We start from the raw sequence: 26,828 nt of genomic DNA, 5'->3' as shown, positions 1-26,828 counted from the left end.
ATAAGAGTTCTTGCTACTCTGTATAGCAGGCGGGGACGACGTCTGGTGTCGGAGTAGTCGGGGACTCGGTCGGGTTCTGAGTCGGATTCTGAGTCGGGGCCTGGGTCGGTGTCGGGGTCTTCGTTTGGGTCGGGGGTGGGGGGGTCTTCGTCGAAGCAGGCGTCATGGTCGGCGTTGGCGTTGGCGTGGCCGAGACACTGTTGGGCGGTAGCGGGATGCCGTTGGTTCGCAGATACGCGAGGATGCTTGCGATCGGGATGCCACCGTTGGATTTCGTCGCGGCGTTGCAGCCGCCGCAGTTGTGGAGCGCAATGACGCTGTTGTCCGTGGTGCTCAGGACCGGCGAGCCCGACGACCCGCTCTCGGTGTCGAGGAGGTACCCGACAGCGTTGGTCGAGCAACTGTCGGCGACATTGGTTGATACAATCGTCCCCGGCACGCCCCCGTCCGTGGTGCTCGCAATGCGCATCGGGCTTCCTCTCGGGTGCCCAGCGAGCCAGATAGGTTCGTCGAGCACGGGTACGCTGTCTCGAGCTTGGAGATACCCGTAGCTCGAGAGATCCCCAATGTACGGGAAGAGGTTGAGCTTGACAAGCGAGAAGTCCAGCGCGTGACTCGTGGCCACAAGCGTCACGCTCGACGCGACCATTGTGCCCTTGCACGCCAGCTGCACAAAGTTCTTCGGGTCCTCGCAGCTAGCGCAGGTCGCGCCAAACTCGACCTGGACGTACTTGGCGTCGTCATCGGACGGAACGCAGTGGTTGTTGGTGAGCATGTAGCCGCCGGTGCCAAAGAGTCAGCCCGTGCAGAGCGACTTGCCGCGGATGACGAGCCGCGCGACGGCTCTCGACACTGCGGTCTTGGCCGCGTCAGCATATAAACAAGCGACACCCACGGACGCGTAGCCGGCTGTTGAGCAGATAGACTCGAGGCCGCCAGCGTTGGCGCCGCCAGCAAAGTACGTGTCGATCGTCACGATCGGCGCGCTGCTGCCGGTCGAGTACGTCGGAGACGAGTAGTTGAGAAGAAGGCGCGGCTGCGTAAAGACGGCCGAGTCGACGTCGTCGAGGTCGCCCGTGTACACGACTTTATCGCGACCATCCTCGGTACCGATCGTCAGCGTCGCGCCCGGCGGAAGCCGCATCGACGCAATGTGCACCGAGAGCGACGTGGCCCGCGGGCGAGAGATGATTTGCGTCACGGGACCGCTGCCGTTGAGCGTGAGGACGTAGGGCATTGGGGTGCTAAACTGCAGCGGCGCCTGCGAATAGACGGCCGAGGCAAGGCTGAGAAGCATCGTCGCGAGCCGGACCATGGTACGCAGTGCTAGCGTGAAATCGAAAATGACATGTACGAGGTCAACGTGCATTCCGTAAAGGGTGGTTGCTCATGCTCTCTGGACCACATGTGAGTCTTCTCTTCACGCCCATTGACGCCATTTGATCCGAGTCCGACAGGAAGAGAGTATATTGGCGGCCGACATGACTGTCCCTTCCATGTGGTACTCGTGATGCGCGTCAGAGAGCGCGATCCTGTCTCGATGACGTGGCACGCTGAGGCGTCACGATCGTGTCCGTGCACCCTAGCTTTCATGTAGGTAGTGCGACCTGCGCAGCACTACTCTGACGGCTCCTGGCACAAGACACTTGGTAGCGAAGAGGACCGCTCGGTGCTACTGCGTAGAAAGGCTGCAGTTTCATAGGGTTTCAACCTCATACAAACGTCAAGTGCTCTGGCGTGGATCCACATATCTTTTTCGACCCTTCACAAGACGAGCATGGGTGCCCGGTGCTGCTGCTGCGCCAAGAACCAAGTGGACGCGAGCGACCTCAAGGAGCAGCTCCTTGACAAGGACGCGCGCGCGACGTTCGACTCGACCGACGACCGAAAGGGCCACGTGCTCCCGTCGACGTCGTCGATCTCGGGCTCGAGCTACACGAGCAAGAACGAGCGCCTCCTCGTGTCCCAAGTCCAAACGTACCACGACCAAGACGACGACCCGTTCAGCTCGGCGAGAGACTTTGTCGACGAGCGCGAGCTCTCGCGCAGCAGTAGCAGCCGCGAGTACGACGACCAGCACTCGTACGGCTCGGTGAGCAGCTTGAACGGCACGACGCCGCGTGGCGCCGAGCGCTCGCCGAGCCGCGACTCGTACACCGACAGCAATGACCGCAGCGCATACTCGTCGCAGGTGTTTGACGCGCCACCGGCGCACGGCGGCTGGAACATCTAGGAGTCGCATAACCATCAAGTGTTTTCTGTGTGCTTTCTTATGAACGTGTCGTCTACATCAAATAATACTAGTACTGAGCGCGTCGCGGTCTCAGAGCTCCCACGCGGCCTCGGCCGGCACCTGGCCCACAAAGCGGGGCGGCGTGTAGGACTGGTCTTCGGCGAGCATGGCTGCCGTGTACCCGCTCACGTGGTGCTTCTTCCAGCTGTCGTCTTCGACTTGGGGCAGCAGGATTCCTTTCGCATCGTACGGCGTCGCCAGCGCGTCCGTCCTTGGGCCGCAGCTGCAGCAGCCCATGGTCTGGCCCATGGCTGGTTGATGCGGGACGGGACTTTGACCTTTCTGGCTCACTTGCAATCTTCCGGATACGTATCCGGCGTGTAATCGGCCACGATTGGTGCATAATGTTTGGATTTCAACCAATCCAGACACGGCGGATTCATTTGCCAAGATGAGCGACGATGGCAACAGGCCGACGCGGCTGCTGGACGCCGACGACGAGGAGGAAGTCGAGGTGCCCGGCCCGGTCATCTTCCAGTGCAAGACGTGTCGGTCCATCATCGGCGACTCGATGAGCTTCGTGCAGAGCAACGTGGACACGCGGACCGTCACGCTGGCCTTCGTGCTCCATACGCACCGCAGCAAGACGCCGCGGCGCGCTTGGTCTTGTTGAGCTCTTGGAACTGAACCGCGATGCCGAGGCCGCAGAGCACGACGGTGCCTGCGAGGTAATACCACCACGAGCTCGGGATGTGGTAGATCCAGTCGCCGTTGGCAAAGGTCTTTTGGAGGTACGCTGCGTTCGGGTACCCGCCGGCGAAGAAGCCAATGCCCCAGACCACGCTAATTGCGCCAAAGCAGCTCGACGCAAACACCAGAAACGGACGCTCGAGCTTGAGCGCGACGAGGCCAAGACCGAGGCCGAGCACCACGAGCAGCACGAGTAGCACCGTGTTGGGGCTCGACGGGTAGATCAAGTACCCAAACGAGTTGTGAATTTGGGTTGCGAGCAGGACGCCAGCGAGCGCACCGACGCAAAAGATACCGAGCTTGTAGAGCCAGAGCACAAAGCTACCAACGAGGAAGCCGCCGACAAAGAACGCGATCCAGCACGCCGTGTCAATGTACGACGCATTGGCAAAGAGGCGCTCGGCGAGGAGGAAAAAGCCCACGGACCCGAGCGTGAAGCCGGCGAGAAAGATTGTGGGCCGCACAAGCTTGTAGCCAACGAAGGTCGCGAGGAGGCCCGCGCCGATCGCGACGCCGGCGACGATCTCGGGCCCGAGCCCAAGGCTGGCAAAGTCGTCGCCGGTCCAGTGCAGGATCTTGTTGACTTGGTTGTCGAACGTGCTGTTGCCGCCGACGCTGAGGCTCGACGCGACATGGAGAAAGAACGGTAGCAGTAGCAGCGAACGCGGTACGAGTGTCGACGCCATGCTCATTTGCGGAATGCACTGCAATGTGGAGCCGCGCGTCGCGTGTCCAACGGCTCCAAGTGGCCGCTGGCGTCAAACTTTTCGCCCATTACTGCGGACATGGGTGCCAATTGAGTTTGAGTTTGAGTGGCATCCGCCAATCGGCGCGCGCGATGCACGCGGTTGAGAAAAGGAATGTTGGTCGATCGACATGACCTGTCCAACAGCTCTGTCCGGCCTTCGATTGGCACGTTCAAGAATACTACTTGTGAGCCACAGGTCCAACTATGTTCACGAATATAAAGCCAAGCTAAGGTATAAAGCCAGGCTTCGGTGCATGGAGCCGTCCTTCTCAGGTACCCACGTCACCAACAGTGAATTCAGCGAATGCCAACTGAGATCTGAGTGTTTAAAACGCTTGAAATTGGGATGTTTTAAACATGGAAGATGCATCCGCGCCAAAGTCGGCACTGTGAACCACTGCGAATGGCCTTGATGCGGCCGGCGAGGGTCTACGTCTCGCCGCGCGGTGCTAACGACACGCACCAATTATCGATGCTGCGGAACGTTGGCAGCACGTGCGCGTCTTGTGGGCCACCGAGCAGTTGAGAGCGAGCGATGCGAGCAGCGCCGATGTCGAATATATTTTTGGGAAGTTTCGCGGTACTTGCAGAGGCGTCGGCAAGGGAAACTGCAAGGGTCCGTAGAGAGAAGCGCGCTTGTGAAAGACACATCCCCTCGACCTGTTTTCCGGCGTCTTCCATTGAAAACATAGAATGTTTGAGCACTTACAAGCATTTTATGGCTCTGACGACTTCACTGCGAGCCATATATATTGCTGGTCGGAGAGACGCTTATCTCGAATCTCGCACGCCATGTCCCTCGGCCAAAAGGACGAAAGATGGAGCAATCATCCTCGCAAATCATCACCATCGAGTGATGGCATGCATCGAGTCGAGATCCTTGTCCTTTTCGCTCCACTCCATTTGCAAACATGTACCATCCAGGAACGACGTGGTCAACGTCGCTTTTGGTGCAGAAATACCTTCAATGTCCGTAGCCGTAAGCTCAGAACTTAGGTTTGTTGCTGTTGTTAGTTTCAACTCCATTTTCGTACGAGTTTTTTGCTTTTTCCAGGACAATACGTGGAAAACAGTTGCGCCTTCGTGTCGCGACCCGCGACCGGTGGCCATCACATGGCATCAACGTCTGACGTTGACGCCAGTTGATGGCACTGAGATGGTCTGAGTGGCATCAACTGGCAAATTCTCCTGCCACCTCAGCTGCGTTATCAACTTGACGTTTTTTTTCGTCTCGACCAATCCCAGCACGAGACCAAGCAAAACCTAATCAAATATCTCGAAGAATCTTGGCGCGTGTCTGACGGTGGGTCTGGCCATGACACCGTTTTATGCTACATCCTCGACACGATGCTTTCCACGAGCCAAGTGCTCAATCATCTGCTGCAAACGCCAGCGAGCGCGACGCCCAACTGCGACGCTGCCACCTGCGACGGCTTCGCGGAAGTCTCCGTCGGGTCTGCGACGAACGATCCCGAGATGGCGCGTGTGTGCCAGCCGTGTGACAGATTCCACCAATCCGGCCACTGCAAAAACATTTCAGCGCCATTGATTGGCCGAAAAGAAATTCGACGCGCCAATGAAACCGTCCGCGACGTGCCACGACGGTGTTCGGTACGTCCAGCGACCCTTCACCCAACACGCTCGCGCCATTGTCATTTCAAAACTTGATCCACGATGCAACACAACCTCCTTCTCTGCATGCCCAAGGCTCTGCCACTGCAGCGTCCAAGCGTCATTGCGTGGAACCAGCTCCACCCCGACAGCCTCCTCTACTCGTACTTTGCCCACCTTTACTATGGCGGCGACGACCTCCTCCTCAGTCGCGACGAAGCCATCGCCTTTGTGCGCGAGTTTACCGTTGAAGTTGCTCGCCAAGGCGGCGTCGTGGACGACGTCAACCTCTCGGACGGTCTCAACGCGCTCACGCGCGCGGACGGCCGCATCAGCATGGCACGCTTGATTGAAGAGCTCTGCCTCCTGCTAGTATAGCCGTCCACGCAATCACAGTAGACTATCTTTATCGTTAGACTTTATATTTATGAACGAAGTAAATACTACCAATCTTTCCACACCTAGAACATTGACGTTATCACTCGAAAGTGGGGCCACTAGGACGGAATGCAGTACAGTAAATCTCTCTCAACGCTGCCCACCACTCCCAACGACCACGCGCTACAAAGTACTGGCACGAATTACAGCGCACGCAGCACTACAATTCACGACCAATGGCGCTACGGTGCAACATCACAGCGTTCGTTGAAGTCAACTTGAGTTCGGACTCGCCCGCGAGGCGCGAAGAGGCCAGTCCGCGGCGCACAACATTGTGGTAGCAGCGCGCGGTTGCCACAAACAGAAGGGGCTTGGCGTCAGAGCGATCGCGAAGAGCCAGGAATGGCCGCGTGCAGTGTCTCAAGAGTAACGTTTGGATATCATCAATAAGACGCAGAGTGAAGGGCCAACGGATGTACCGGTATCTTCAAGACAGCGCACTGCACCTGACCCGCACGGGACGAGCTGCGCCACAACGCGAGATGAGATCATACCACTCTTCTAATGCTTAGAGCTTTTGCAAAGAACAACATCGGCGGCCACGAGCCCAAGCAAAGCGGCATGTCTACTAAGTTGGTACAGGATTATCAATGTGGCCACGGTGGGCATCATCCGAAACAGTTCCGCGCATTTGATTGGATCATGTTTGGCCGCCGATATTTTTCAGCCAATCACGTATGACACCGAGAAAGATCCGAGCGGCGGCTCACTTCCCATTAAGTACCGCACATCTCCAACCGCCATGTCACGGACGGCGACGCCTCCTTCCAACGCGCTCCTCCCGCGCAGCACTGCGTCGTGGAACCACTTGGACCGGTCCAGCGCCCTCTACGGGTATTTGGTGCACCTCTTTTACGGCGGCGAGGACCTCACGCTCGAGGTGGCCGAAGCGCATCAGTTTGTGCGCGAGTTCGTCGCATTTTGCACCAATGAAGGCGTGTCGCTCGAGCTTTTCGACGTCGACGCCGGTCTCTGCGCCTTGTCTTCGAGCGGACACATTCATTTATATGCGCTCGTCGAAGAGCTAGTTGTATTCGTGCAGTCCGAGTAGAAATGGCGCCCGTCGGGGACGTGACGCCACACAAAGTGACAACGACAACCACTATTTAGCTTCGAATTGGCCTTTGAATCAGGAAATAGAGAAGAAAAACACATAATTGAATTGCGTGGTTGTCGTCGGACCCAGAACGTCTGTTTAAGACGTGCCAGTGCACTCGACGGGACTCCACCGCATGGTCCAGAAGTGAATTCCGCTGCCTCGTCGCCGACTTCGCTGGCCTTAAACGATGTTTGCTCGTACAAAGCCATGTAGCCACGCGGAGAACATGGTCGTCCTGGTGTATTTTTGTGGCGTTGTAGTTTATGATGGCAGTCCTACGACCAATACGAATAGCCCGAAGACGTCAGCCTTTGCCCGTGATGGTCTCCAGAGCGGTAACCTCGACAACAACGTGCTGTGGTCCGACGTTGTGATGACGCGATGCCGTCGCGTAGCCCAAATGCCACAAATCAATGGTCCTTTCTCGATTCTTTCTCATGTACCCGCTCGCAGTGTCGCACGCCAAATGGCCAGCGCCGATATCCGTCACAATTCAAGTTTCCCGCGACCGCGCAAGTCGAGTAGCATGATGGGCCAGACCATGAGCGTTGCACCGCCCGTCCTCGACGACAACAATTCTAGTTTGCTGCCGGTGCTCGATTGGCACAGCCTCGACAGCCACAGCCCGCTCTACCCGTACTTTGCCCACGTCTACTTTGGTGGCGGCGACCTCTTTCTCAACAAGGCCGACGTCATGGCATTCGTCCGCGCCTTCTCCGACCAAGTGGCCTACGAAGGCAACGAGATGGACGCGTTCGACGTCGACGACGGGTTCGAAGCGCTTGCGAGCGAGAGCGGTCGACCAGGCTACGTGCGTCTTTTAACGCTCATCGAAGAGCTCGGCCTCCTCGTCAGCGACTGAGACTTTGCTCATTCCGCTCGCACCAACTATCTATCTAACAGTGTACACTATCTACTAACTAGTATTCGTTTGCTCTCTGTGATTGGTAGTTGCTACTTCATTAAGGTTGCGAGTGGATCGAGGCTACTATGCAAAGGGCACAAACGGATTGGTGAGTGCCACACTACTTTCGATGACGTCAACGACAGCCCACGGTTGGCTTGAAGTTGCTCTCACACGACTAATGCACAAGATCGTTCGAGAGCAATCGCGTTTTTGCGCCCGCGAAAAAGACAGACCGCTTCAGTAGACGTGGCTGTCATTTTGCTTGTGTCGTGCTAGCTCGTCGTGCTAGGTAGACATGGCCAAGTGCATTCGAACATTTTGCACTCGAGTGGAGTATTCTATTAACGACCCGACCCGTTATCTGAAATGGCTCGTCGTACTGGTTGGTTCGCGGTGGAATGAAGATGTTGCCGCCACAACGGTTGGATTGCGCTGTGCCATGACATTGCGCGATCGATGAGGCTTTTGGAACTAGCATTCGCCCTCATTTTCAAAGCAATATGTGCAATCAAGAGGAATTGATCATGCGAATTGACTCCCGCGTCGATTACACGGTGGTTGCTGGCTCCATAAACATTCACAATGCATCTTCAACGAGCATGACAACGGTGCTTCGCATCGCTCTAGCAGTTGCATGAGAAACGCCCAGCTGCCAAACGAACGAAATCAGCGAGAAGAAACTAGAGTTTGCCCGACGACGCGAACGACGATTGCGAGATGTGCCCTATCGCATTTGCCCCAACCGTGCATGGTGTGCGATCAGATGTATATCGATTCGTCGGCGACGCCATCGAAGGCCGCAGAGTTCGCTACAACCAGCCTTTCGGGAGGTTGCGCACCCATGCTACAGGTGCACGTTAGCACCCTCCACGTCATAAACTTTCGCTGCGAACTCGGACTGCGACAACGTGGCGATTGCGTCGCCATGTGGATATCGTATTCGGTAGATCGATCGGCGCGCATTCGATTGGCCGCCGCATTAGCCAATCACAATCGTGGCGCCAGATTGCCGTTGCCGTTGGCCATCATTTTCAAGTTTGCCAAGTATGGCCACCACCGCCATGTCCAGTCCAATGCACGTCAAGGTCCATTGGGACGCGGTCGACCAAAGCAGTCTTCTCTACGCGTACTTGGCCGACATCTTCTACGATGACGGGACGGGCGAGATGGACCCCGACGACGTCCGACAGTTTGTGCACGAGCTCGTCGACCACGCCCACCAAGAAGGCGACGCGATCGCACCGTTCAAAATCGACGACGTCATTGCAAGCCTCGAAGACCCAAGAAGCCACCGCGTGCGCTTGCAGTCGCTCGTCCACGTCTTGCAGACTTCGTAAGCACCCTCTTGTAGATTGTATTTATCCTGGTCGTGTCGTGTGGTGTTGCTGTCGGCAGTGCGCAAGGTGTAGCATGAGAATAGGTAGAGGGTCAAGGGTCAGAGACGTCATTCCTGAGAAGCATGCAGAACACTCCGCGGCGACGAGTCGGCCTCGAGACATCGATGTGCGATGTGCAAGGCGCGCTACGAGATGATACGAAGGAAGTCGGTATCAACAAGCCACACGCAGTACTATCGATCCGGCCCCGCAGGCTTTGGCAAGACCTTCGAGCAATCAAGATACTAGTATGTTATACCAAGGACTATATTTATGTTCCTTGGTACACAGACCAGCCTTGCGTCGTGCGGCCAACGTCCCAAATTCGTTTCCTTTGTAAGTACCGAGAACGGTACTGCATTCCTTTCAGCACAAATCCAAGGCTGTGGATCAATCAATGGCTGCAACGTTGTAGGCATGCTCTGGCGTGGACGACGACGACAACATTGCCGATTGCGAAATCTGGAGCGTGATCGCACCACATCTGGGCACATCTGGGTGGGCTTTTCTTTCAATCGAATTGAGCACCAGAGTGCTGCGATGAAAAAGGCCAGGATGCATTCTACATACTTGCCTCCTTCGCAGCCTTTGCAGCAGCTGCTGCTACGAGAGTCTGAATGCGCCCGAAAGGCCGGGCAACCGAGAACTTATATACATGACGATGGCTTGGCAGCGCCGCTGCTAGGCTGCTCAAGGGTTGTCCCTGGCAGGGTATTGACGGGCAGGGGCGAGTGGCCACAAAGCTCATGCGAGCTGTCTCGGACTGCATCGTGGAAGACGGGTAAACGTAGTATGTATTGTGCGGCGGCTTAGACTTGGATCTTCTCCAAGGCTTCTTTCAGGTACGGCTGCAGCGTCTCGAGCTTCTTCTTGAGGAGGCCCATGGGCGCCTTCCCGTCCGAGTACGCGCAGAGGAGGTACCCGGCGCTGGCCGACGTGACCGCCAAGCATTTGTCCTTCTGGAACTCGAGGAAGAGCACGCGGAGGTCCTCGGTCGGAAAGATTTCCTTGGCCGAGTGCTCGTACTCGGCCCATACGTTGGCCGCGATGGCGCCGACGACCTTGACATCGACCGCCGGCTCGACGCCCGACGCATGCGACGGCGTCGACGAGGGGCTCATGGCGCCGACAGACCCGAGGAGCGCGCCGTCGACGGTCATGAGGAGGATGGCGGCGACGCCATCGCCGAGGCCTTGGCGGAGCACCTCGGGCAGGACCTTGGCTCGGATCATCCTTGTGGTTTGTTGAGTTTGACGACTGTCGAACCGGACGCATGCAATAGTCTATTTGCACGCCACTCAATGCGCCACGTGCCTGCTGCCATACTCTTTAGCCAACGGTCGCTACGACGTCTGCCATACCTACTGTTAAAATCGTATGAGAGCACGCTTGTACTGCGAGATGGAGGCGCTTGGAGTCATGGGCAGCGAGGTACTCAGCGTCCAGCCTTGAAAATGGCGTGTATTTATCCACAACGTAAAAACCGCATAGTATTGTATGTCATGCTTTTCTAAAATAATAGCTTGGTGTTTGTAAGTGAATAAATTAATGATAAAGAAATCCGCGACGTCGGTTGAATAAAAGTATTTGCACCTCGATCTTGCGGACAGCAATGCTCCGACTGGCCGTCCTCGCCGTCCTCGCGCTCGCAGCGGGCGCCGCCCCTTCGAGCCTGCATGGCCTGACGCCCGAGCTGCGTACTAAGGTCGCAGCTGCCTCCACGGTACGGCCGCCGACGATGGCATGCGAATCCAAGGTCGCGTCCTCACGATGCCACGTGTCTATTGTAGTTGACTTGTGACGACGGGCACAAGTCGTTGCCGATCTCGAGTGTCAACGATGACTTTTGCGACTGCGCCGATGGCAGCGACGAGCCTGGCACCTCCGCGTGCTCGCACACAAGCGTCCTCTTCCACTGCTTGAACCAAGGGTACTTTGCGTCCGACATCCCGACATCGCGGGTCAACGATGGCATCTGCGGTGCGTATCCTGCGATATGCCACTCTCACAGAACCTCGTACTAGATTGCTGCGACGGTAGCGACGAGTACGCTGCGCCTGCGTCATGCAGCAACACATGTGCGACCCTCAAGGCTGCGTACGACCAGAAGATGGCGACCAAGCACGCCGCCGAAGCCGGCGGGCGCGCGGCGCGGCAGCTCTTGGTGGCCAAAGCCAAACAATCGAAAGAAGAGCACTACCGCAAGCGCACCGACTTGGAGGCGACCAAACGAAAGCTCGAGGCCGAGGTCGCCGCCGCCACGAAAGTCAAGGCAGCGGAAGAAGCGCTGGAACTCCAGGAGCGCCGCCAAGCGTCCGAACGCTCGCGTCGGAACGTAGCTGCAACGTTGGGTCTCTACGACTTGACAACCGAGCAGCTCTCGTCTGTCATCATCGACCTCTCGCTCAAGCTCTACTCCAAGGACGAGGTGCTGACGGCGCTCCGGGCCGCGGGTGCACCGTCGTCGTCTCGCATCGAGGCGCTCGAAGCCAAGTACATTAAGGACGACGAGGCCCATCGCGCCGAGGTCGAGCGTCTCAACACGGTCAACGACGAGCGCCGCAAGCTCCGCGAGGCGTCGACGGCCGACGAGGTGCCGCCGGAGCTCGAAGCGCTGCCGACGCCGACGCCGCCGATCCGGCCCATCACATCGCTCTTCGAGACTGTTTCCAGTGACGAAGCGACCGAGCGACCTGGTAGATGCCATTATGCATTTCCATATGCAAGGACTCATGCGCAAGGCGGACATAGGAGCCAAGGAAGCCCGCGATGCCTTGGCCGAGGCGGAGAGGGATCTCTCGACTGCCACCCACGACCTCTCGAAGGCGCAGACTGTGCTGGACGAGAGCTATGGCGTCGACGACATCTTCCTCGCGGTCAAGGACGCGTGCGTGTCGGCGACGTCGGGGCAGTACACGTACAAGATGTGCTTCTTCGGCGGCGCGACCCAAGACAGCATCTCGCTCGGGTATCCTTATCTCTTCAAGACACTACGTTGTAAAGAGCTCCATTGTGTAGCACCATGCAGCCGCTTGATGCGACAGCGCACGAGCTCAAGTTTACGGGCGGTGCCAAGTGCTGGAATGGCCCCGAGCGGTCGTTCACGGTCGCGATCGAGTGCCACGAGAAGGAAGAGCTCTACGCGATTGAAGAGCCCTCGACGTGTGTCTACACGGCCAAGCTCAAGACGCCACTGGCGTGCGCCGACCTGCCACGTGCCAATGGCCACGATGAGCTCTAAGTCGATAGTCCAAGACACTATTGTCTTATGCAGCGATTTAAAACTTGAACTCGTACGACGCCTTCCAGTTGTGGTTGCTTTGGCCTTGGGCTTGCATGCCTTGCTGCTGCATGCCTTGTTGCGGCGGGTGCGCCATGCCACCAGACGAGAGCGGCTGGCCATACCCCATGGGCGGTGGCTGGCCGTAGCCTGCTTGAGGTGGCTGGCCGTAGCCTGCTTGAGGTGGCTGGCCGTAGCCCATCGGCGGCGCTTGACCTTGACCGTAGCCCGCCGGCGGTGGCTGGTTGTAGCTGTAGTTGGCGGTAGGGGATTGCAGGTTGTGCAAGCCCATGGGCGACATTGGGTTGGCATTTCCGTGCGCTGCCCACGGCATCGTCGGTGGCTTGTCGACTTCTTCGAACGCGCGAAAGGCGTCGCGGGCCTGCGCTTGCTTCTCTGGCAGCGCTGCGTTCGTGGGACTTACGATAAAGCCAAAGGTATCGACGACCTTGTTGGGCGGCGGCGGTGGCGCACCAAACGGGTCCTGGGGCGTCAGCAGCGGTGCTGTCGGCGCGGGTGTGTTCAACGCATCAAATCCGCCTCCTTTCGATGGCGAAAAGTTGGCAAAGTCGGCAAACCCACTCGGCGGCGCGCTCATCAAGTCGACCGCGAGCGCTGGCTTGGGCGTGATAGCCACTTGGATGCCCGACGACGTCCGCGACGGCGGCTTGGCGGTCGTTGGCGCCGGTTTGGCCACCGCGGGCGGCGGCGCCGACCCTTTCTTGGGCAACGGCTTGTCGGCGAGCATCGCGTCGACGCACGCAATGACGTCGTCGATCGTCGCGCGCTCGTCAACGTCCTCGGCCAGCATGCGCTTGATAAGCACGGGCAGATCTCTCGAGTACGAGTTGGGCGGCACCGTGTACTTGGACGTGCGAAGGCCCTCGGGCGGGAACGGCGGCCGGAAGAACGCCATGTTAAAGAGGACGCACCCGAGCGCCTACGGAGCGACACTTGAAGAATTGATATTGTATCAGGATTACCCAAATGTCGACGGCTTCAGTGAGACGCGCGGCGCCAAACATGGCCGTGCCTTCAATGTCGGCGAGCTCGGGCGACCGGTACATGGCGGTCGTGCGTTTCTCGACCATGTCGATCTCGGCATTGCGGTCGGCCTGGGCCGTAGAACGGTCACTGCTCTTGGAATCCGAGGGCGATCGCGTACCTTGGTCTCCAGCGTGCGCGGGCCCACGACGCACGAGCCAAAGTCGCAGAGCTTGTACGTGTTGTTTTTCGCAAGGAGGTAGTTTTCGAGCTTGATATCGCGGTGCGCGACCGGCGGATCGTGGTGGTGCAATAGCCGCAGCGGCCTACACCCATGACAATTCGCTGGATCGAGAAATCGATCGACGAGGCTACGTACACGCAGAGCGACTTGAACGTCGTGAGCAGCTCGTCTTGGCTAAAGCGCTTCTCGCCCATCTTGCGCATGTTTTCGTACAAATGGCCGCCGGGACAGTACTCCATGAGGATATACACCTCGGTCTCATGGCGCTCCTTGCGCTCGGCGTAGTCGACAAACTCGACGACCGTTGCATGCTTGAAGCGCTGCTGGAGTGCGATCTCGCTCTTGATGAGCTCCATGGACGGCTACATGCCATGAGCCCTACTCGCATACAGCAGCCGCCTACCCCGTCGTTGGCGACGACACGCTTGAGCACATAGGGCTGGCCCGACCGCGCGTCCTTGACGAGGAAGATGAAGGACGACCCGCCTTCGCCGAGGTACTTGACGACCTCGACCTCATGGCGGCCGATGGTTCCCGTCCGCCCGACCTGCGCCTGCGCGTTGCCCATCGATCTTTGCACTGAAGATCGCGTGTGAAACCGATCGCCGCATCCGGAAAATACCCGCATTATCCGGAAACCTCCACGTACGTACATTATTCGCGTACATCGTACAACCGGCCAAACCACCGTACATCGGCAGGCTTCGGCGCGTGCAGGGTCCTCGCCACAGCCCACAGCCAGGACGACGCATGCACATGCGCGCTCTAGATAGCCCACAGCTGGGCTGCAATAGGCTGCTATCGTAGCGGCCACGTATTGCGCTGAAACAAGTGGCCGACCCAAATCGAATCGTCCGAGGTACCCAACGTCCGGATACAACGTTCTGTCCGGATACAACGTTCTGTCCGGATAACCGCGGTGTGGACTGCTTCCTGCCGTCATCACCCACGTCCTTCGCCAGTGCACTTGTTGGAGTAGCGAGGATTCGCTCGTCGCGGCTGGCAAAAGCTTAGAGCTTGGAGGCGACGCGTGCGAAGTTGGCTGGTGTCTCACCGACTACTTTCGGAAATTGCTTTTGGCTGCCAAGATCGGGCCAGCGCATTTTGTAGGAATGACGCGGCTTGACTCGATAACGTCTACTTCCCAAGGACATGGTACATGCAAGCAAGTGCTATACCAGCAAGAGCCATGGCATGAGAAGGACCTCGGACGTGCGGAAGCGTCGGCGCGCTAATGTTCGTATACGTGGCAACGCGAATGTACGGGATGTACGGTCGTGTACGGAATGACTGCAGGTGGGCGCTGGAATTTCGGCATTTTGTCCAATCACAGGCGCGCAATCGCGTGCTCCGCGGCGTCTGATTGGTCGATGGAAAATGAGGCTGCTAGCTGACTTGGTGGCTGGCACTTGAGTTTTTCATCACTGGTACCGACGAACATGTCCTTGGTGTCCCGCAACGTAGCCGCGATCAAGTACGCTCCATGGAGGTCGGCGAGGTAGACGCTCATGATGGCCTTGCTTCGTAGGGTCGCTGGCGCCCGTGGCATGGCCACGGAGAAGCAGAGTACGTGCAATGGCGCGCGCGTGATGCAGGTGGCTCATGGCGATGTATAGTTCTCATGCGTATCAACGCCACGTCCAACATCGCCAAGATCACCAAGTCGATGAAGATGGTGTCGGCCGCCAAGATGCGTGGCGCCGAGCGTCGCATGAACGACGGTCGCCCGTTCGCCGTACGTGCGTTGATGCCACGACGTGGCCTCTCATGCACTTGTAGACGTGGTTGGAAAACACCAACTCGAAGCTTCGCATCTACGAGAAGGATGGCTACGTGCCCGCCGAGGAGCTCAAGGAAGGCCACAACACGTTTGTGCCCATCACGTCGGACCGTGGTCTCTGCGGTGGTTGCAACTCGTACATTGCCAAGGCGGTCCGCCTCCAGATCAACGATGTGACGGACAACTCGAGCATCTTCTCGATTGGTGACAAGGGCCGTGGCCAGCTTCGCCGCACGCACGGCAAGTACATCATTGCTAACGCCACCGAGACGTGGATCAACCCGACCAACTTTGCCAAGGCGTCGGCGCTCGCCGAAGTCGTGCTCGCCGTGACGCCGGCCGACGAGAAGCTCCACGTGATCTTCAACAAGTTCCAGTCGGCCATTTCGTACCAGCAGTCGATCCGCACGATCAACACGGACCCCGAGACGTACGCCGACTATGAGCTCGAGCCCGACAACAAGGAGGAAGTCCTCCTCGACCTCAAGGAGTTCCAGCTCGCGACCGCCATCTTCCACGGCATGCTCGAGTCGAACACGTCGGAGGAGTCGTCGCGCATGACGGCCATGGAGAACGCGTCGAGCAACGCGTCCGACTTGATCTCGAGCCTCCGCCTCGTGTACAACAAGGCCCGCCAGTCGCGCATCACGACCGAGCTCATCGAAATTATTTCCGGCGCGGCCTCGTTGGACGCCAAGCAGTAAGCAGCTAAGAAGACGAAGACGCCTCCTCCTCTATCAGCCAACGATGATGATTAACGGATGAGCAACACGCTGTACCTTGAATGTGACGTGGCTACGTACGATCTTGACCCAGCTGAGCTTTGCTGCTGCGTGCCGCACGCCACAAGTTCGGTGCTGGCGGCCAACCTCCTCGAGCTTTGCATCCTGGCACCAGCAGCAGACAGCCATGGCACACACCACACCTGACAAGGCCCCATCCTTTGTTTGGTTGCTTCGACCTATCGGTAGCATTTTCGAGCCTCTGCGGCTGCATCGCTGGCCACAGAGCCAAGGCGTCGCCAGAGACGCGACGGTGTGGCGGTCCGCGCCCTGGGTCCGGGCAGTGGTTCTTCGCCGGCGCGGCCTTGCAGGCGGCAGTATCGGGACAGCTTGCGCCTGCCCATTGGAGGCAGCGTCGGTCGCGTCCACACTGGTACAGCTCGTTGCAGGCGACTGGAGAGCGCATTGGCGCCGATTTCGAGGACGGCCGATGTCGTCCACGGCCAAGTCCCTTAAACCATATTATCCTGAGAGTCTCAATATAGGGAGATTTACCAAGAACGACTCTATTAGACTTGATATTGCTATAGGATGTTTCCGGACAAAGACGCTTCTGGTAGGTTGGTGCGCATCGTATCCGGACGTAGTCATTTCAAGTGCCACGATGGACGCCCACAAGGACCGGGCGACGGCGCTCTTCCAGCGCGGCTCGTTTGCCGAGGCCGTTGGCAGCTACAAGGGCGCGCTGGCCTGTGCCGATGTACCGAATGAGATGCAGTGCACCTTGCTGAGCAACATTGCGCTCTGCCATCTCAAGCTGCGCGACTTTGCGGCTGCGATTTCGTCGGTCGACGACGCGCTCGCCAAGGCGCAAGCCTCGCGCCTGCCCGACACCATCATGGAGAAGCTCCTCTTTCGCCGCGCGCAAGCGTACATGGAGACGGACCAGCTCGCGGCCAGTGCGCGCGACCTCAAGGCCGTGCTGCAGCTCTCGCCGAGCAACAAGCCCGCCCAGGCACTGCTGCGCACGTTGCAAGAGAAGGCTCGGAAGGACGCCTCGGGGGTTGGAAAGGCGTTGAAGGCGCTTCCGTCCAACGACGCGCTGGCGTTCCTCGAGCACCAGTCGCCGGAGAACGCACCGTCCATCTACCGCGACGTCCTCGACCTCGGCGGCGAGCGCATGCTCTGGCAGACGTGTGTCGTGGACGCCAAGGACCGTTCATTGCAAGCGCGCGGCCTGCGCATTTTGGCCAACATGGCCAAGCACCACGGCGCGGCGGTCTATGCAGCGATCGACGCCACGCTCCTCGCTGCCTTGGTCCCGATGCCCGTGCCCGCCGACGCGGACGACGCTACGATCGGTCTCATCGCAGCCGTCGTGTCGCTCACGGGCGTGCTTGCAGCGCACCTTGTGACTGTCTCGAACGACATCCAGGCAGCGCATGCGCCGGTGCGGCAGCTCCTCGATGCGACGTTCCAGGGCCTCCGGACGTCGACCGACGTGCTGCAGCAGGCCACGCTCGACGTGCTCCTCAAGCACGTGCTCCAGGTCAAGTCGAACGCATCGACAATGGCGCTCTGGATGGAAGAAATGGGCGTCTTCTCGCTCCTCCTCTCGCAAGCGTACGTCGTCCAACTTTTCCCGTCTTTTCACCGATTTTGCTGCCTTTTCATAGCAATTTGCTGCGCGACCGCGTCGTGTCGTCGATTTCGATGGTGTTTTCACAGCTGCTTGCGCTCTTTTCCGAGTCGGAGATGGAGCGTATTGTCCGCGAGTATTGCGTCGACCCGGTCGTCGGTGCATCGACCATGGAAGACGCGTCGCCCGGGTGTGTCTTGCTCTCGGGTGTCTTCCTCGCCAACGCCAAGCTCGGGGCGCACATGATGCAGTCGCATCCTGCGTTCTTGAAGCAGCTCAGCGACGTCTTGCTGCGTCAAAAGTCTGCTGCCCACAGCCTCAAGTACCAAGAGCTTGTGATGGACCTCGTCGCGTACATTGCCGGTACCGACTTTCCATTGAAGAATTGCCTCGACATGGAGATGACCATTCTTAGGTTCGGAGGCTGGCATGGCCGCGATCCCGATCGAGCTGCGCATGGAGCTCGGGTATGTCGGCGTGATACACCTGTATTTGACCAGTGTGGATTTTGGATAGGAAGTTGCTGCAGTGCTCGATGGAGCCGCACCAGCTCAAGCTGCAGTCGGCTGCGCTCGCGGCGGTCGTCAAGATGAGCCTTGTCGACAAGACATTTGACCCGGCGACGCCCGTCGGCGACATTATGATCAACCAAGTGCTCTCGCTCCTCGAGGCCGTGCACAACGTACGTCCTCAAGGGCTACGAAGGGTGGTGACGGTGCGAGTAGGCGCCCGTGACGGCGTCGATCGTTGGGTCCACGGCGCGGGAGCGTGCGGTCGAAGCGCTCTCGTACTTGATTACGTTTACGCCGGTCAAGGACGCGCTGGTACGGCTGGCTGCTTTTTGAGATACGACATGGTGAACGCTAGGTGCGTCGGCCCAGAGCGCTGGAGCCGCTTTTGACCGACATCTCGGCCACGTCGACACCGTCGAATCTGCTGTATGGCATTTCGTACATTCTCTTTCACTTGCTCACGTCCGAGTCGCACCTCAAGCGCCAAAAGATGCAAAACTCGGAGCTCACGCCCGAGCAGTACGAAGAGCTGCAGAAAGCTCTCAAGCAAAAGTCCGAGCTCGACGACGGCGACTCGGTCGAGCAAGTGACCAAGCGCATCGCAGCGGTGCTCGATCACTCGCAGAGTATTCTGACGCTTTTGCAGCTACTCAAGTGCAAGGGGTCGCCGGCGATCCTCGACCAAGCAACCCAGAGGTACTTGAGCCACGTAAACACTGTATGCGACAGTCGAGTGTCCGTAGTGTACTGCATGCGACCGAGTACGTTGAGGGCCGTGGCAAGCTCGTGCAAGGCGGCCTCTTCTCCGCCATGCTCTCGCTCTCGACGCCCCACGCCCGGCACGCGGTGGCCAAGATCCTCATCACGACCAACCCGCACTTGATCCCGGCGTCGCAGCTGCTCTCGTCCATCTACCCGCTCATGGAGTTGCTCAAGGCCGAGTCGAACTTGATGCAGTTTGAAGCGCTCATGGCGCTTACCAATGTGGCGAGCGTCTCGGATGAAACCAAGGCCCGGTACGTGTTTGTCGTGAAATGACAAGGTGTCCAATGTCGGCCGTAGCATTCTCTCCAACAATGGCTTGACGACGATTCAATATTTGCAGTTTTCGGACCATACGATGGTGCGCCGCGCGGCCACCGAGTGCCTCACGAACCTCCTGCCCTCGGACGAAGTCCTCGAAAAGATCTTTTGCCAGCCCGAGAAGGTCCGTCTCTGGCTCGCGTTTGCGTCGCTTGAGGAAGCCGACGAAGACTTGGCGACGGCCCGTGCCGCGTCCGGAGCGATCGCGATGGTCAGCCAGTACCCCGTCGTACGTTCGTTGCGAATATATGACGTGGCGTGACAGATCGGGTTAGGTTTGCGCTGTGCTTCTGGAGCAAAAGGCGATTGAGACCTTTGGGCCGATCTTGATCGAGTGCGACGCGCCGGAGCTTGTCCACCGCCACCTCTTTGCCGTCCAGTCGTGCCTCGAGTACGTGCGCACAATGGCGACGGTAGACGTCGAAGCCTCGGGCAAGCAAGCCATGTACGAGCAGCAGCTGCTCTTGCTGTCGTCGCCGATCGAAAACGTCGCGCGCAAGTTTCTGGCGACCGCGCCCGAGATTGCCGAGCTCGCGCATGCGTGCCTCGGTCTGTTGGCCAAGCTCACATGAGCCCAACAGGGTATCCATGACTTCAATACCGGGAAAAACCATTTTTTGTTTTTTTTGTTTTTTTTGTTTTTTGTTTTTTTTGGTTTTTACAACTGTGTTGGCGACGCGTACCATGCGGTTGTGTGGTCAATGTATCTACAGAGCGATCGCAACTACCTAGTGCTCGCCGTGCTTGCTCACGGACGGCGAAATGCCAGCGCCGTACACGGTTACGACGCATTGGATGGTGCTGTTTTCCCACAGCACCGTGCAGTAGCCTAGCACCCTTAGCTTGTCGAATGAAACCACACATAGGCGGACGTACCGTCGAGAACCGTGTCCCAGTAGCAAGCGGCGGCGGTCGCGACGCCGGCGCCCGTCTTTTGCATGATGAGGCACGTGACTAGCCATATACAATAGGACGTTGGACAGGCAGATAGAGGCTACCCGCGTATTTGAACGGCTTGTTGAGGTTCTGGAGGCCATTGAGCACAAGCGCCACGAGCGAGTTGGTCCAGTCGTTGACCTTCTTGCGGTTGTACACGGTGTCCTTGAGCGTCGCCTCGATCGCCTACGACGCGTATGCAGCATGCCGAAGCGCATACGATACAAAGTACGTTCTTGGAGATGGGCAGGACGTCGTCGATGCTAAACTCGCTCTACGTAGCGCGTTGACTTCGCCCGCGTCCAGCCTGCCACGTACATCGCCCGTGTCCATGGTGCGTGCGCCGCTTCAAGATACAAGATATTGCAGAGTGTTGGTGTCGGAGTGACGGTAATGAGGACCATTGCATTTGATAGAAAGTCGAATATTCACTTGCGCTGAGTATACTATACACATATCCAGTTTAAGAGGGTCCATTGCAAACATTATATTTGAAACGCTTGATGTGAGATGTTAAAATGCATTTTGTGAACACAGTATTGATATTGATATTGGAGATGTGACCGTTGCACTTTGTTTTTGCATACAACGGGAATATAAAATATGCAATATAAAGGTAGAGCTTGGAAAATTCGAATCCCACACGCGAGAATTCGAATACACGCGTGTGAAAAGCGGCTGTTTCACCGCTCAGCTGCAAGTGTTCCGATGAAGCGCAAGGCCGACGGGTACAGCTCGGGCGAGGCCAGCCCTCCGCGCGTGCGCAAGGAGATCGAGTGCCCCGGCGCACCGCGCAAGCGCAAGCGGCAGACCATCCGCAAGATCCCGCGGCTCGCGCTCGTGCCACAGGACGACGAGGTCGACGCTGCCAGTGAGGAGCGCGTCGCCGTGGCCGTCGTTCGGTCCCTTGACGACGAGCTCGCCGCCGCCGCCGCCGCCGATGCGCAAGAGAACGATAGCCAACGCACAGTCTCGGATGCCATGACCGCCAGCCCACCTGCGACGCCGCAACCGAGCAAAAGCCCCGTGTCACCAAGCTCGATGCCCAGCACACCGCCACGGTCGCCGGCCGCGGACCTTCCGCCGCCGTCGCCGAGGCCAGCGACACCAGCGACCGAGAGCCTTCCGTCAACACCGTCCGTCCTTTCCGCACCTCCTTCGCCGTCGCCGGGCTAAACGCCTGTTCTACCGTGTAGAATGAAACCTCGGACGTTCCAGTCAACGGACAGAGGGGCGGACGCGGCGGCGCACCACATTAGCCCGCCCTGTGGTGCGCTACAGCCGACGCGAACAGCGCTCTCGACCGTCAAGGACGACGTGGCGACGCGACAAGGCGCCGTCGCGCGCCGACGCCTCCCGCGGTAAGCCCCGCTCACACCTCTACCCGCCCCAAAGGAAAGGCGTGCCACCCGAACCAGATCTTATTTTAATCATCCGACGCTATATATATATATATATTCCTCTCGAGCGCCATCGTCGTACCACGCGTGACCGTGTAAGGTGGCATTGGTGGTGCCCACGACCAAGTGCACTCACTCGCTCTTAGCGTACTCGTAGACGCAAGCCACGACGCAACTCGTCTCGACAGCTTATTCACGCAGTGGCTATACATCTTTCGCGCATACCTATATTGCAGCTCTGCCCTTTGCTCGACGAGTACGTTGGAAGGAAGAGGATGACGTGTGCGCTGCGGTACGCTGGTCGTTTCGAGGCGGAAGAACCTGTGTCAACAAAAACCTCAACGATGGTAATCCGTGACCGACCCGGAAGGATCACATCAATGGCCATCGCGCCAAGGGGCACGAAGCCATTTGACGCTCGTACGTACACTGTGGTGCGAGACGAATGCTGCACAGTACTAGTACGTCGGAAGGGTCTACGGTGCTTAGATGTAGTGGGTCTACAGGCCACACGGATGCGGCCATGACGTGGCACTGTCGGCATGCAGCATTTTAGTAATCGGCAACCGGTTGGCACAACCGTGGCCGTCGACCGGTTTGAAACCGGTAGACAGGCCAATCTTAGCTTGGGTGAAACTGCACTTTGCCATGGACCTCCGCGTCGTGGAGCCCGCGGCGCCGGGCAAGTTTGCGTCCAACCAGATGCGCACGTCCAAGTACACGCTCCTCAACTTCCTTCCCGTCGCCTTGTACCTTGCGTTTCGCCTCGTACGTCGCTTCTGTTTTCCCATCTTTTTTCTACTCGATTGGCTTTAGTCGACCAACTTTTACTTTTTGATCATTGCCGTGCTGCAGTCGTGGTCGGCGATATCGCCCGTCGGTCCCATGACCGCTGTCACGCCGCTCGTCCTTGTCGTCGGCATCGTCCTCCTTCGCGAGGCGATCGAAGACCACGTACGTTTGTCATGTTGGAGTTTATATCAATCTGCTGTAGAACCGCCACGTGCTGGATGAGAAGACCAACACGACGCCGATCCAAGTGCTTCGAAAAGGCCAGCTCTTGTCAGTGACGTGGCAGGACATTTGCGTAGGATATATCTTGGTAGCTAGAACGCTCGCTTCATCCTAAGGCTTTATATAGGTCGGGGACATGGTCGAGGTGCACGACAAGGCGTCGTTTCCCGCCGACGGTCTCTTGCTTGCAACGTCCGAAGAAAATGGTGGAGCGGCCATATCGTACTGGCAGTTGACGATGGCATCATGGGTGTAGGTGCCTGCCTCATTGATACGAGCAATCTCGATGGCGAAGCCAACCTCAAGACGCGCATTGCGCTGCCAGCGACCATGAGCTTTTCGATCCAGTCGCCGTTGCCGGCCTTTCACGTCAAGTGCGAGCCGCCGAACGTCGACTTGTACAAGTTTACCGGCACGCTCTCCATCGGTTCGAATGTCTATGCGTTGGACGAGCAGCAGCTGCTGCCACGCGGGTCAACGCTGCGCAACACCAAGTCGATCTTGTTTTGCGTCGTCTATACGGGTGCGTGCCATTTTGATTGTACATTTTCACATTTTTTCATTTATATTTTTATATTCTTCATTTTTTCATTTTTTCATTTTTTCATTTTGCGATATGGTGGACGTGGCGTAGGCGCCGAGACCAAGATGATGCTCAACGCCAAGCGTCCGCACCACAAGCTGAGTCACGTCGACAGCATTGTCAACCAGATCGTGGTGTTTATCTTCATTTTCCAAGTCGCCTTGTGCGTCGCAGGGGCCATCTACCACAACCTCTGGACGTCCGAGACCGCATTCGAAGCGCTTTTTGTGACGGGCGAGGGCGAAGCCGAGACCGACCTCGTTGCGGGCGTGCTCACGTTTTTGAGCTTTGTCGTGCTCCTCAACACGTTCATTCCAAGCTCGCTCGTTGTGAGGTAGACGGCCCCAGTCCGATTTTGCCGTCATGTGAATTTTGATGGTAGCGTCGAGATTGTCAAGGCGCTGCATGCCAAGTTTGTCGTGTGGGATCTGCACATGAAGCTCCCCAACGTATGTTTTGTATCGAGTGTGTATCAATCTTTCAAAATAAGGAATGGACTTAGGGCGACGGCGCCAGCGCCAACACGCCCGCACTCATGGAAGAGCTCGGGCAAGTCAACTATCTCTTCTCGGACAAGACGGGCACGCTCACGGAGAACCGCATGGAGTTTCGAAAATGCAGCGTCGCCGGTCGCATCTACTCGATGTTTTCGCCCCCCCCGTCCCCCCCGAGCGGAAAGGAGCCCAAGTTGCCATCGACAGCAGTGACCACAACACTGAGTGAAGCGACGCTCCCGCACATGTCCACATTTAGTACCAGTATTGTCAACACACCGGTGCAAAGTCAACAACCCAAAGTCTGGTCGCTCTACGAACTCCAACAAGCGGGCGAGCGGGCGGGGACCCCCGAAGCCACGTTCATTCAAGCCATGGCGCTCTGCCACACGGTCCTCTGCGAGAAGGTGCCCAATGACGACGGCGTGTCTACGATCCAGTACATGGCCGACTCGCCCGACGAAGGCGCCTTGGTGCGCGCGGCGCGGGACCTCGGCATGGCGTTCACCGGTCGCAACAACCACACGGTAGACCATTTTGCTTGTTTTGCTTTTTTGCTTGTTGGCGCTTTCTAATATTTTTATGTATCGGATTGTGCTCGTAGATGCTCTTGACAACGGTTCGGGAAAAGTCGGGAAGCGGACCACCCACGTCGTCCTTTGAGGTCCTCCACGTGCTCGCGTTCAACAGCACGCGCAAACGCATGTCTGTCATTCTTCGAAGCGCCAACGGCACGATCGAGCTGCTCTGCAAAGGTACTGTGACAATGTTGCACATTTCCGGCGATGCCACGAACAATACTGGCTATTGTAGGCGCCGACTGCACCATTCTAGATCTCTGCAGTGATTTTGGGCCGCAGTCCAAAGCGTGCATCTTGGACCACCTCCAGCAATTTGCGGTCGAGGGCCTTCGCACACTGTGCTTTGCGAAACGCGTGCTGGTACAGGTCCTTCTCGATAGATTGATACTCAAGTTTTCTAGACGGACGCCGAGTACGACGCGTGGAAATCGCGGTACAAAGCCGCCGAGCTTCTCATGGAAGGACGCGAGACGAGTATGGACGCGCTCGTGTGCGAAATTGAGCAAAAAATGATCTACGTGGCGTCCACCGGTTGGTTTCATACACATTGTACAACTTGTCAGCTAGCTTGTTTTGTCTAGCGATTGAAGACAAACTGCAAGATGGCGTGCCCGAGACCGTCACGCGCCTCCTTCGCGCGGGTATCAAGGTACGCGCTGACGTGACTGCTTGAAAGTGAATGCACTCAACGGTTAGATTTGGGTCTTGACCGGTGACAAGGTCGAGACCGCCGTCGAGATTGGCCGGTCGTGCCGTGTCATTGGCAAGGACATGGTCGAGGTCGTGCTCCAAGGTTCGACCGTCGCCGAGCTGGCCAAGAACTTGGCGCAGCTGCAGACACGCCCCATGACTGCCGAGGTATTCTGAGACCTATTGTTATATTCCTACTAGAGTACGTAGGCGCCCCGCTACGCGCTCATCATTGACGGCTTCTCGCTTTCATTTGCGCTCATGCCCGCCAACCGACTGCACTTTTTACAGTTTACGCTCGAGTGCGCGGCGGTCGTTGTCTGCCGCATGTCGCCGCTTCAAAAAGCACTTGTCGTCGAGCTTGTCAAGGAGAGTGTGCCCGGGGTGACCATGGCAGTGTATGGGATATTCTCATCCAGTCTCGACTCGTTTATCGAGTACAAATGTCCTTCTAGTGGTGACGGGGCCAACGACGTGTCGATGATCCGCGCAGCGCATGTCGGCGTCGGTGTCTCGGGCCAAGAAGGACACCAAGCTGTTCGGAGCGCCGACTTTGCGATTCAGCAATTCCGCCACCTGGATCGTCTGTTGCTCTACCACGGTAAGATTTTGCGTTTGGAAAAATCGTGTAATTTCAACATTGTAGGACGTTTGTCCTACTTTCGCGTGACACAGTGCATCAACTATTTCTTTTACAAGAACATTTTGTTCACGGCGCCGCAGTTCATCTACGGCATGTACTCGCTCTTCTCGGGCACGGTGCGCTTTTCGCCTTGTCTACTCGCACGCAACTTGCAGGATTGGTGTAGACGTATTATAGCGGGCTGTACATTCAAGCGTTCAACATGCTCTACACGGCCGCGCCCGTCGTCGCCCGCGCCATCATGGAGAAGCGTTTGCCCGACTCGCTCGCGCAGCAATTCCCCGAGCTCTACTTTCTCGGCAACTCCAACGTACGTCTGTTCTAGGCGGCGACAACTTCACAATGGGGTGTTTCTAGCTTCTCTTTTCGCTTCCGACGACCGCGCTCATCAGCGCCATCGGCGTTGTCCACGCAATCGTCGTCACGACCTTTCCCCTTGTGATTCTCGACGCTGCGCAAGGTGTGCCGTACATCGACATGTACTGCGACGGCGTCGCGACGTACATGAGCATCATCTTGATTGTGACCTTGCTCATCTCGTTCGAGACATGGTACTGCTACGTATTTGTACTCGACGACCAATTGTATTTGGTGTAGCAACTGGACGGGCTGGGTCACGTTTAGCTATGTCGGGTCGATCGTCTTCTTCGCCCTTTCGGGGCTCATCTACGACGGCATGACGAGCGATCTGTACGGAGCGTGGGCACGGCTCACGGTCGCGCCCACGTTTTGGCTCACAATTGCATTGGCGCTCGCCGTATGCATCCTTCCGCTCTTAGCGCTGCAGGGGTACCTTGAGAACTTTGCCGAGTCGATTGAGCCGGTCCATGTTTTACGGCGCGCCAAGCTCTACGGCAAAGTGCGAGATATCCACAACAGTGAAAAGCAGCCCGGTCCGCCGACGGTCGGCGAATAACAAAACGCGATGCCGACGACGACACGACCACATTGATTTTGCTCGTAGTAAACCGACGCGTCTTTATACAGTGCCTTTAGAATCATGTGGTTTTCTTCGTCGACCGACTGTGCGTGACGGGTTCAAAATAGCACTTGCCACTACGACTCACTGTGCAGTTGTCGC

At 57.7% G+C, this 26,828-nt stretch overlaps 17 protein-coding genes across 17 annotated transcripts; 10 read left to right on the top strand and 7 right to left on the bottom strand.

Moving 5' to 3' along the window:
• Positions 1-13: 13 nt before the first annotated feature.
• Positions 14-775, bottom strand: SDRG_04447 (hypothetical protein; the record flags this gene model as incomplete). The annotated part of the gene is made up of 1 exon (XM_008610122.1): positions 14-775. The coding sequence occupies one exon, from the start codon at positions 773-775 to the stop codon at positions 14-16; it is 762 nt and encodes a 253-aa protein (XP_008608344.1).
• A 21-nt stretch (positions 776-796) lies between these two features.
• Positions 797-1,315, bottom strand: SDRG_04446 (hypothetical protein; the record flags this gene model as incomplete). Its single annotated transcript, XM_008610121.1, has 1 exon — positions 797-1,315. One exon carries the CDS (start codon positions 1,313-1,315, stop codon positions 797-799), a length of 519 nt encoding a protein of 172 aa, XP_008608343.1.
• Positions 1,316-1,699: 384 nt separating this feature from the next.
• SDRG_04445 (hypothetical protein) lies at positions 1,700-2,284 on the top strand. Its single transcript, XM_008610120.1, has one exon. The coding sequence runs from the start codon at positions 1,778-1,780 to the stop codon at positions 2,231-2,233; it is 456 nt and encodes a 151-aa protein (XP_008608342.1). The 5' UTR covers positions 1,700-1,777; the 3' UTR covers positions 2,234-2,284.
• A 39-nt stretch (positions 2,285-2,323) lies between these two features.
• Positions 2,324-2,542, bottom strand: SDRG_04444 (hypothetical protein; the record flags this gene model as incomplete). The annotated part of the gene is made up of 1 exon (XM_008610119.1): positions 2,324-2,542. One exon carries the CDS (start codon positions 2,540-2,542, stop codon positions 2,324-2,326), a length of 219 nt encoding a protein of 72 aa, XP_008608341.1.
• Positions 2,543-2,841: 299 nt separating this feature from the next.
• Positions 2,842-3,669, bottom strand: SDRG_04443 (hypothetical protein; the record flags this gene model as incomplete). Its single annotated transcript, XM_008610118.1, has 1 exon — positions 2,842-3,669. One exon carries the CDS (start codon positions 3,667-3,669, stop codon positions 2,842-2,844), a length of 828 nt encoding a protein of 275 aa, XP_008608340.1.
• A 1,676-nt stretch (positions 3,670-5,345) lies between these two features.
• SDRG_04442 (hypothetical protein) lies at positions 5,346-5,809 on the top strand. The gene has a single exon (XM_008610117.1). It carries the CDS (start codon positions 5,406-5,408, stop codon positions 5,718-5,720), a length of 315 nt encoding a protein of 104 aa, XP_008608339.1. The 5' UTR covers positions 5,346-5,405; the 3' UTR covers positions 5,721-5,809.
• A 694-nt stretch (positions 5,810-6,503) lies between these two features.
• On the top strand, positions 6,504-7,001 carry SDRG_04441 (hypothetical protein). Its single transcript, XM_008610116.1, has one exon. It carries the CDS (start codon positions 6,523-6,525, stop codon positions 6,829-6,831), a length of 309 nt encoding a protein of 102 aa, XP_008608338.1. The 5' UTR covers positions 6,504-6,522; the 3' UTR covers positions 6,832-7,001.
• A 314-nt stretch (positions 7,002-7,315) lies between these two features.
• On the top strand, positions 7,316-7,820 carry SDRG_04440 (hypothetical protein). Its single transcript, XM_008610115.1, has one exon. It carries the CDS (start codon positions 7,346-7,348, stop codon positions 7,739-7,741), a length of 396 nt encoding a protein of 131 aa, XP_008608337.1. The 5' UTR covers positions 7,316-7,345; the 3' UTR covers positions 7,742-7,820.
• Positions 7,821-8,827: 1,007 nt separating this feature from the next.
• SDRG_04439 (hypothetical protein) lies at positions 8,828-9,154 on the top strand. The gene has a single exon (XM_008610114.1). It carries the CDS (start codon positions 8,833-8,835, stop codon positions 9,121-9,123), a length of 291 nt encoding a protein of 96 aa, XP_008608336.1. The 5' UTR covers positions 8,828-8,832; the 3' UTR covers positions 9,124-9,154.
• Positions 9,155-9,933: 779 nt separating this feature from the next.
• SDRG_04438 (hypothetical protein) lies at positions 9,934-10,435 on the bottom strand. The gene has a single exon (XM_008610113.1). It carries the CDS (start codon positions 10,392-10,394, stop codon positions 9,972-9,974), a length of 423 nt encoding a protein of 140 aa, XP_008608335.1. The 5' UTR covers positions 10,395-10,435; the 3' UTR covers positions 9,934-9,971.
• Positions 10,436-10,774: 339 nt separating this feature from the next.
• On the top strand, positions 10,775-12,403 carry SDRG_04437 (hypothetical protein; the record flags this gene model as incomplete). The annotated part of the gene is made up of 5 exons (XM_008610112.1): positions 10,775-10,885; positions 10,953-11,142; positions 11,187-11,858; positions 11,914-12,130; positions 12,181-12,403. The coding sequence occupies 5 exons, from the start codon at positions 10,775-10,777 to the stop codon at positions 12,401-12,403; spliced, it is 1,413 nt and encodes a 470-aa protein (XP_008608334.1).
• Position 12,404: 1 nt separating this feature from the next.
• On the bottom strand, positions 12,405-14,247 carry SDRG_04436 (NAK/BIKE protein kinase). Its single transcript, XM_008610111.1, has 5 exons — positions 14,074-14,247; positions 13,806-14,032; positions 13,608-13,752; positions 13,426-13,557; positions 12,405-13,382 (listed from the first exon to the last, which is right to left on the bottom strand). Exons 1-5 carry the CDS (start codon positions 14,236-14,238, stop codon positions 12,441-12,443), a joined length of 1,611 nt encoding a protein of 536 aa, XP_008608333.1. The 5' UTR covers positions 14,239-14,247; the 3' UTR covers positions 12,405-12,440.
• An 834-nt stretch (positions 14,248-15,081) lies between these two features.
• SDRG_04435 (ATP synthase F1, gamma subunit) lies at positions 15,082-16,240 on the top strand. Its single transcript, XM_008610110.1, has 4 exons — positions 15,082-15,144; positions 15,199-15,236; positions 15,287-15,405; positions 15,450-16,240. The coding sequence occupies exons 1-4, from the start codon at positions 15,110-15,112 to the stop codon at positions 16,152-16,154; spliced, it is 897 nt and encodes a 298-aa protein (XP_008608332.1). The 5' UTR covers positions 15,082-15,109; the 3' UTR covers positions 16,155-16,240.
• A 596-nt stretch (positions 16,241-16,836) lies between these two features.
• On the top strand, positions 16,837-20,026 carry SDRG_04434 (hypothetical protein; the record flags this gene model as incomplete). The annotated part of the gene is made up of 9 exons (XM_008610109.1): positions 16,837-17,795; positions 17,849-18,174; positions 18,227-18,278; positions 18,328-18,493; positions 18,537-18,635; positions 18,679-19,019; positions 19,067-19,339; positions 19,386-19,635; positions 19,682-20,026. The coding sequence occupies 9 exons, from the start codon at positions 16,837-16,839 to the stop codon at positions 19,976-19,978; spliced, it is 2,763 nt and encodes a 920-aa protein (XP_008608331.1). The 3' UTR covers positions 19,979-20,026.
• Positions 19,953-20,702, bottom strand: SDRG_04433 (dynein light chain Tctex-type 1). Its single transcript, XM_008610108.1, has 5 exons — positions 20,661-20,702; positions 20,575-20,616; positions 20,405-20,528; positions 20,283-20,360; positions 19,953-20,235 (listed from the first exon to the last, which is right to left on the bottom strand). Exons 1-5 carry the CDS (start codon positions 20,673-20,675, stop codon positions 20,135-20,137), a joined length of 360 nt encoding a protein of 119 aa, XP_008608330.1. The 5' UTR covers positions 20,676-20,702; the 3' UTR covers positions 19,953-20,134.
• A 327-nt stretch (positions 20,703-21,029) lies between these two features.
• Positions 21,030-21,809, top strand: SDRG_04432 (hypothetical protein). The gene is made up of 2 exons (XM_008610107.1): positions 21,030-21,478; positions 21,539-21,809. Exons 1-2 carry the CDS (start codon positions 21,051-21,053, stop codon positions 21,705-21,707), a joined length of 597 nt encoding a protein of 198 aa, XP_008608329.1. The 5' UTR covers positions 21,030-21,050; the 3' UTR covers positions 21,708-21,809.
• A 553-nt stretch (positions 21,810-22,362) lies between these two features.
• On the top strand, positions 22,363-26,750 carry SDRG_04431 (hypothetical protein). The gene is made up of 19 exons (XM_008610106.1): positions 22,363-22,510; positions 22,559-22,696; positions 22,737-22,829; positions 22,884-22,962; positions 23,013-23,279; positions 23,391-23,673; positions 23,722-23,788; positions 23,842-24,360; positions 24,438-24,588; positions 24,647-24,774; positions 24,816-24,945; positions 24,996-25,063; positions 25,111-25,272; positions 25,315-25,502; positions 25,560-25,705; positions 25,751-25,863; positions 25,914-26,057; positions 26,105-26,298; positions 26,345-26,750. Exons 1-19 carry the CDS (start codon positions 22,391-22,393, stop codon positions 26,661-26,663), a joined length of 3,309 nt encoding a protein of 1,102 aa, XP_008608328.1. The 5' UTR covers positions 22,363-22,390; the 3' UTR covers positions 26,664-26,750.
• The last annotated feature ends 78 nt before the right edge of the window (positions 26,751-26,828 follow it).

The sequence above is a fragment of the Saprolegnia diclina genome (genome assembly GCF_000281045.1).
Source record: "Saprolegnia diclina VS20 unplaced genomic scaffold supercont1.11, whole genome shotgun sequence".
NCBI classification, from domain to species: Eukaryota; Oomycota; class Saprolegniomycetes; order Saprolegniales; family Saprolegniaceae; genus Saprolegnia; species Saprolegnia diclina.
Note: the sequence above shows the minus strand (reverse complement) of the source record. Positions and strands in the feature narration are given on the sequence as shown.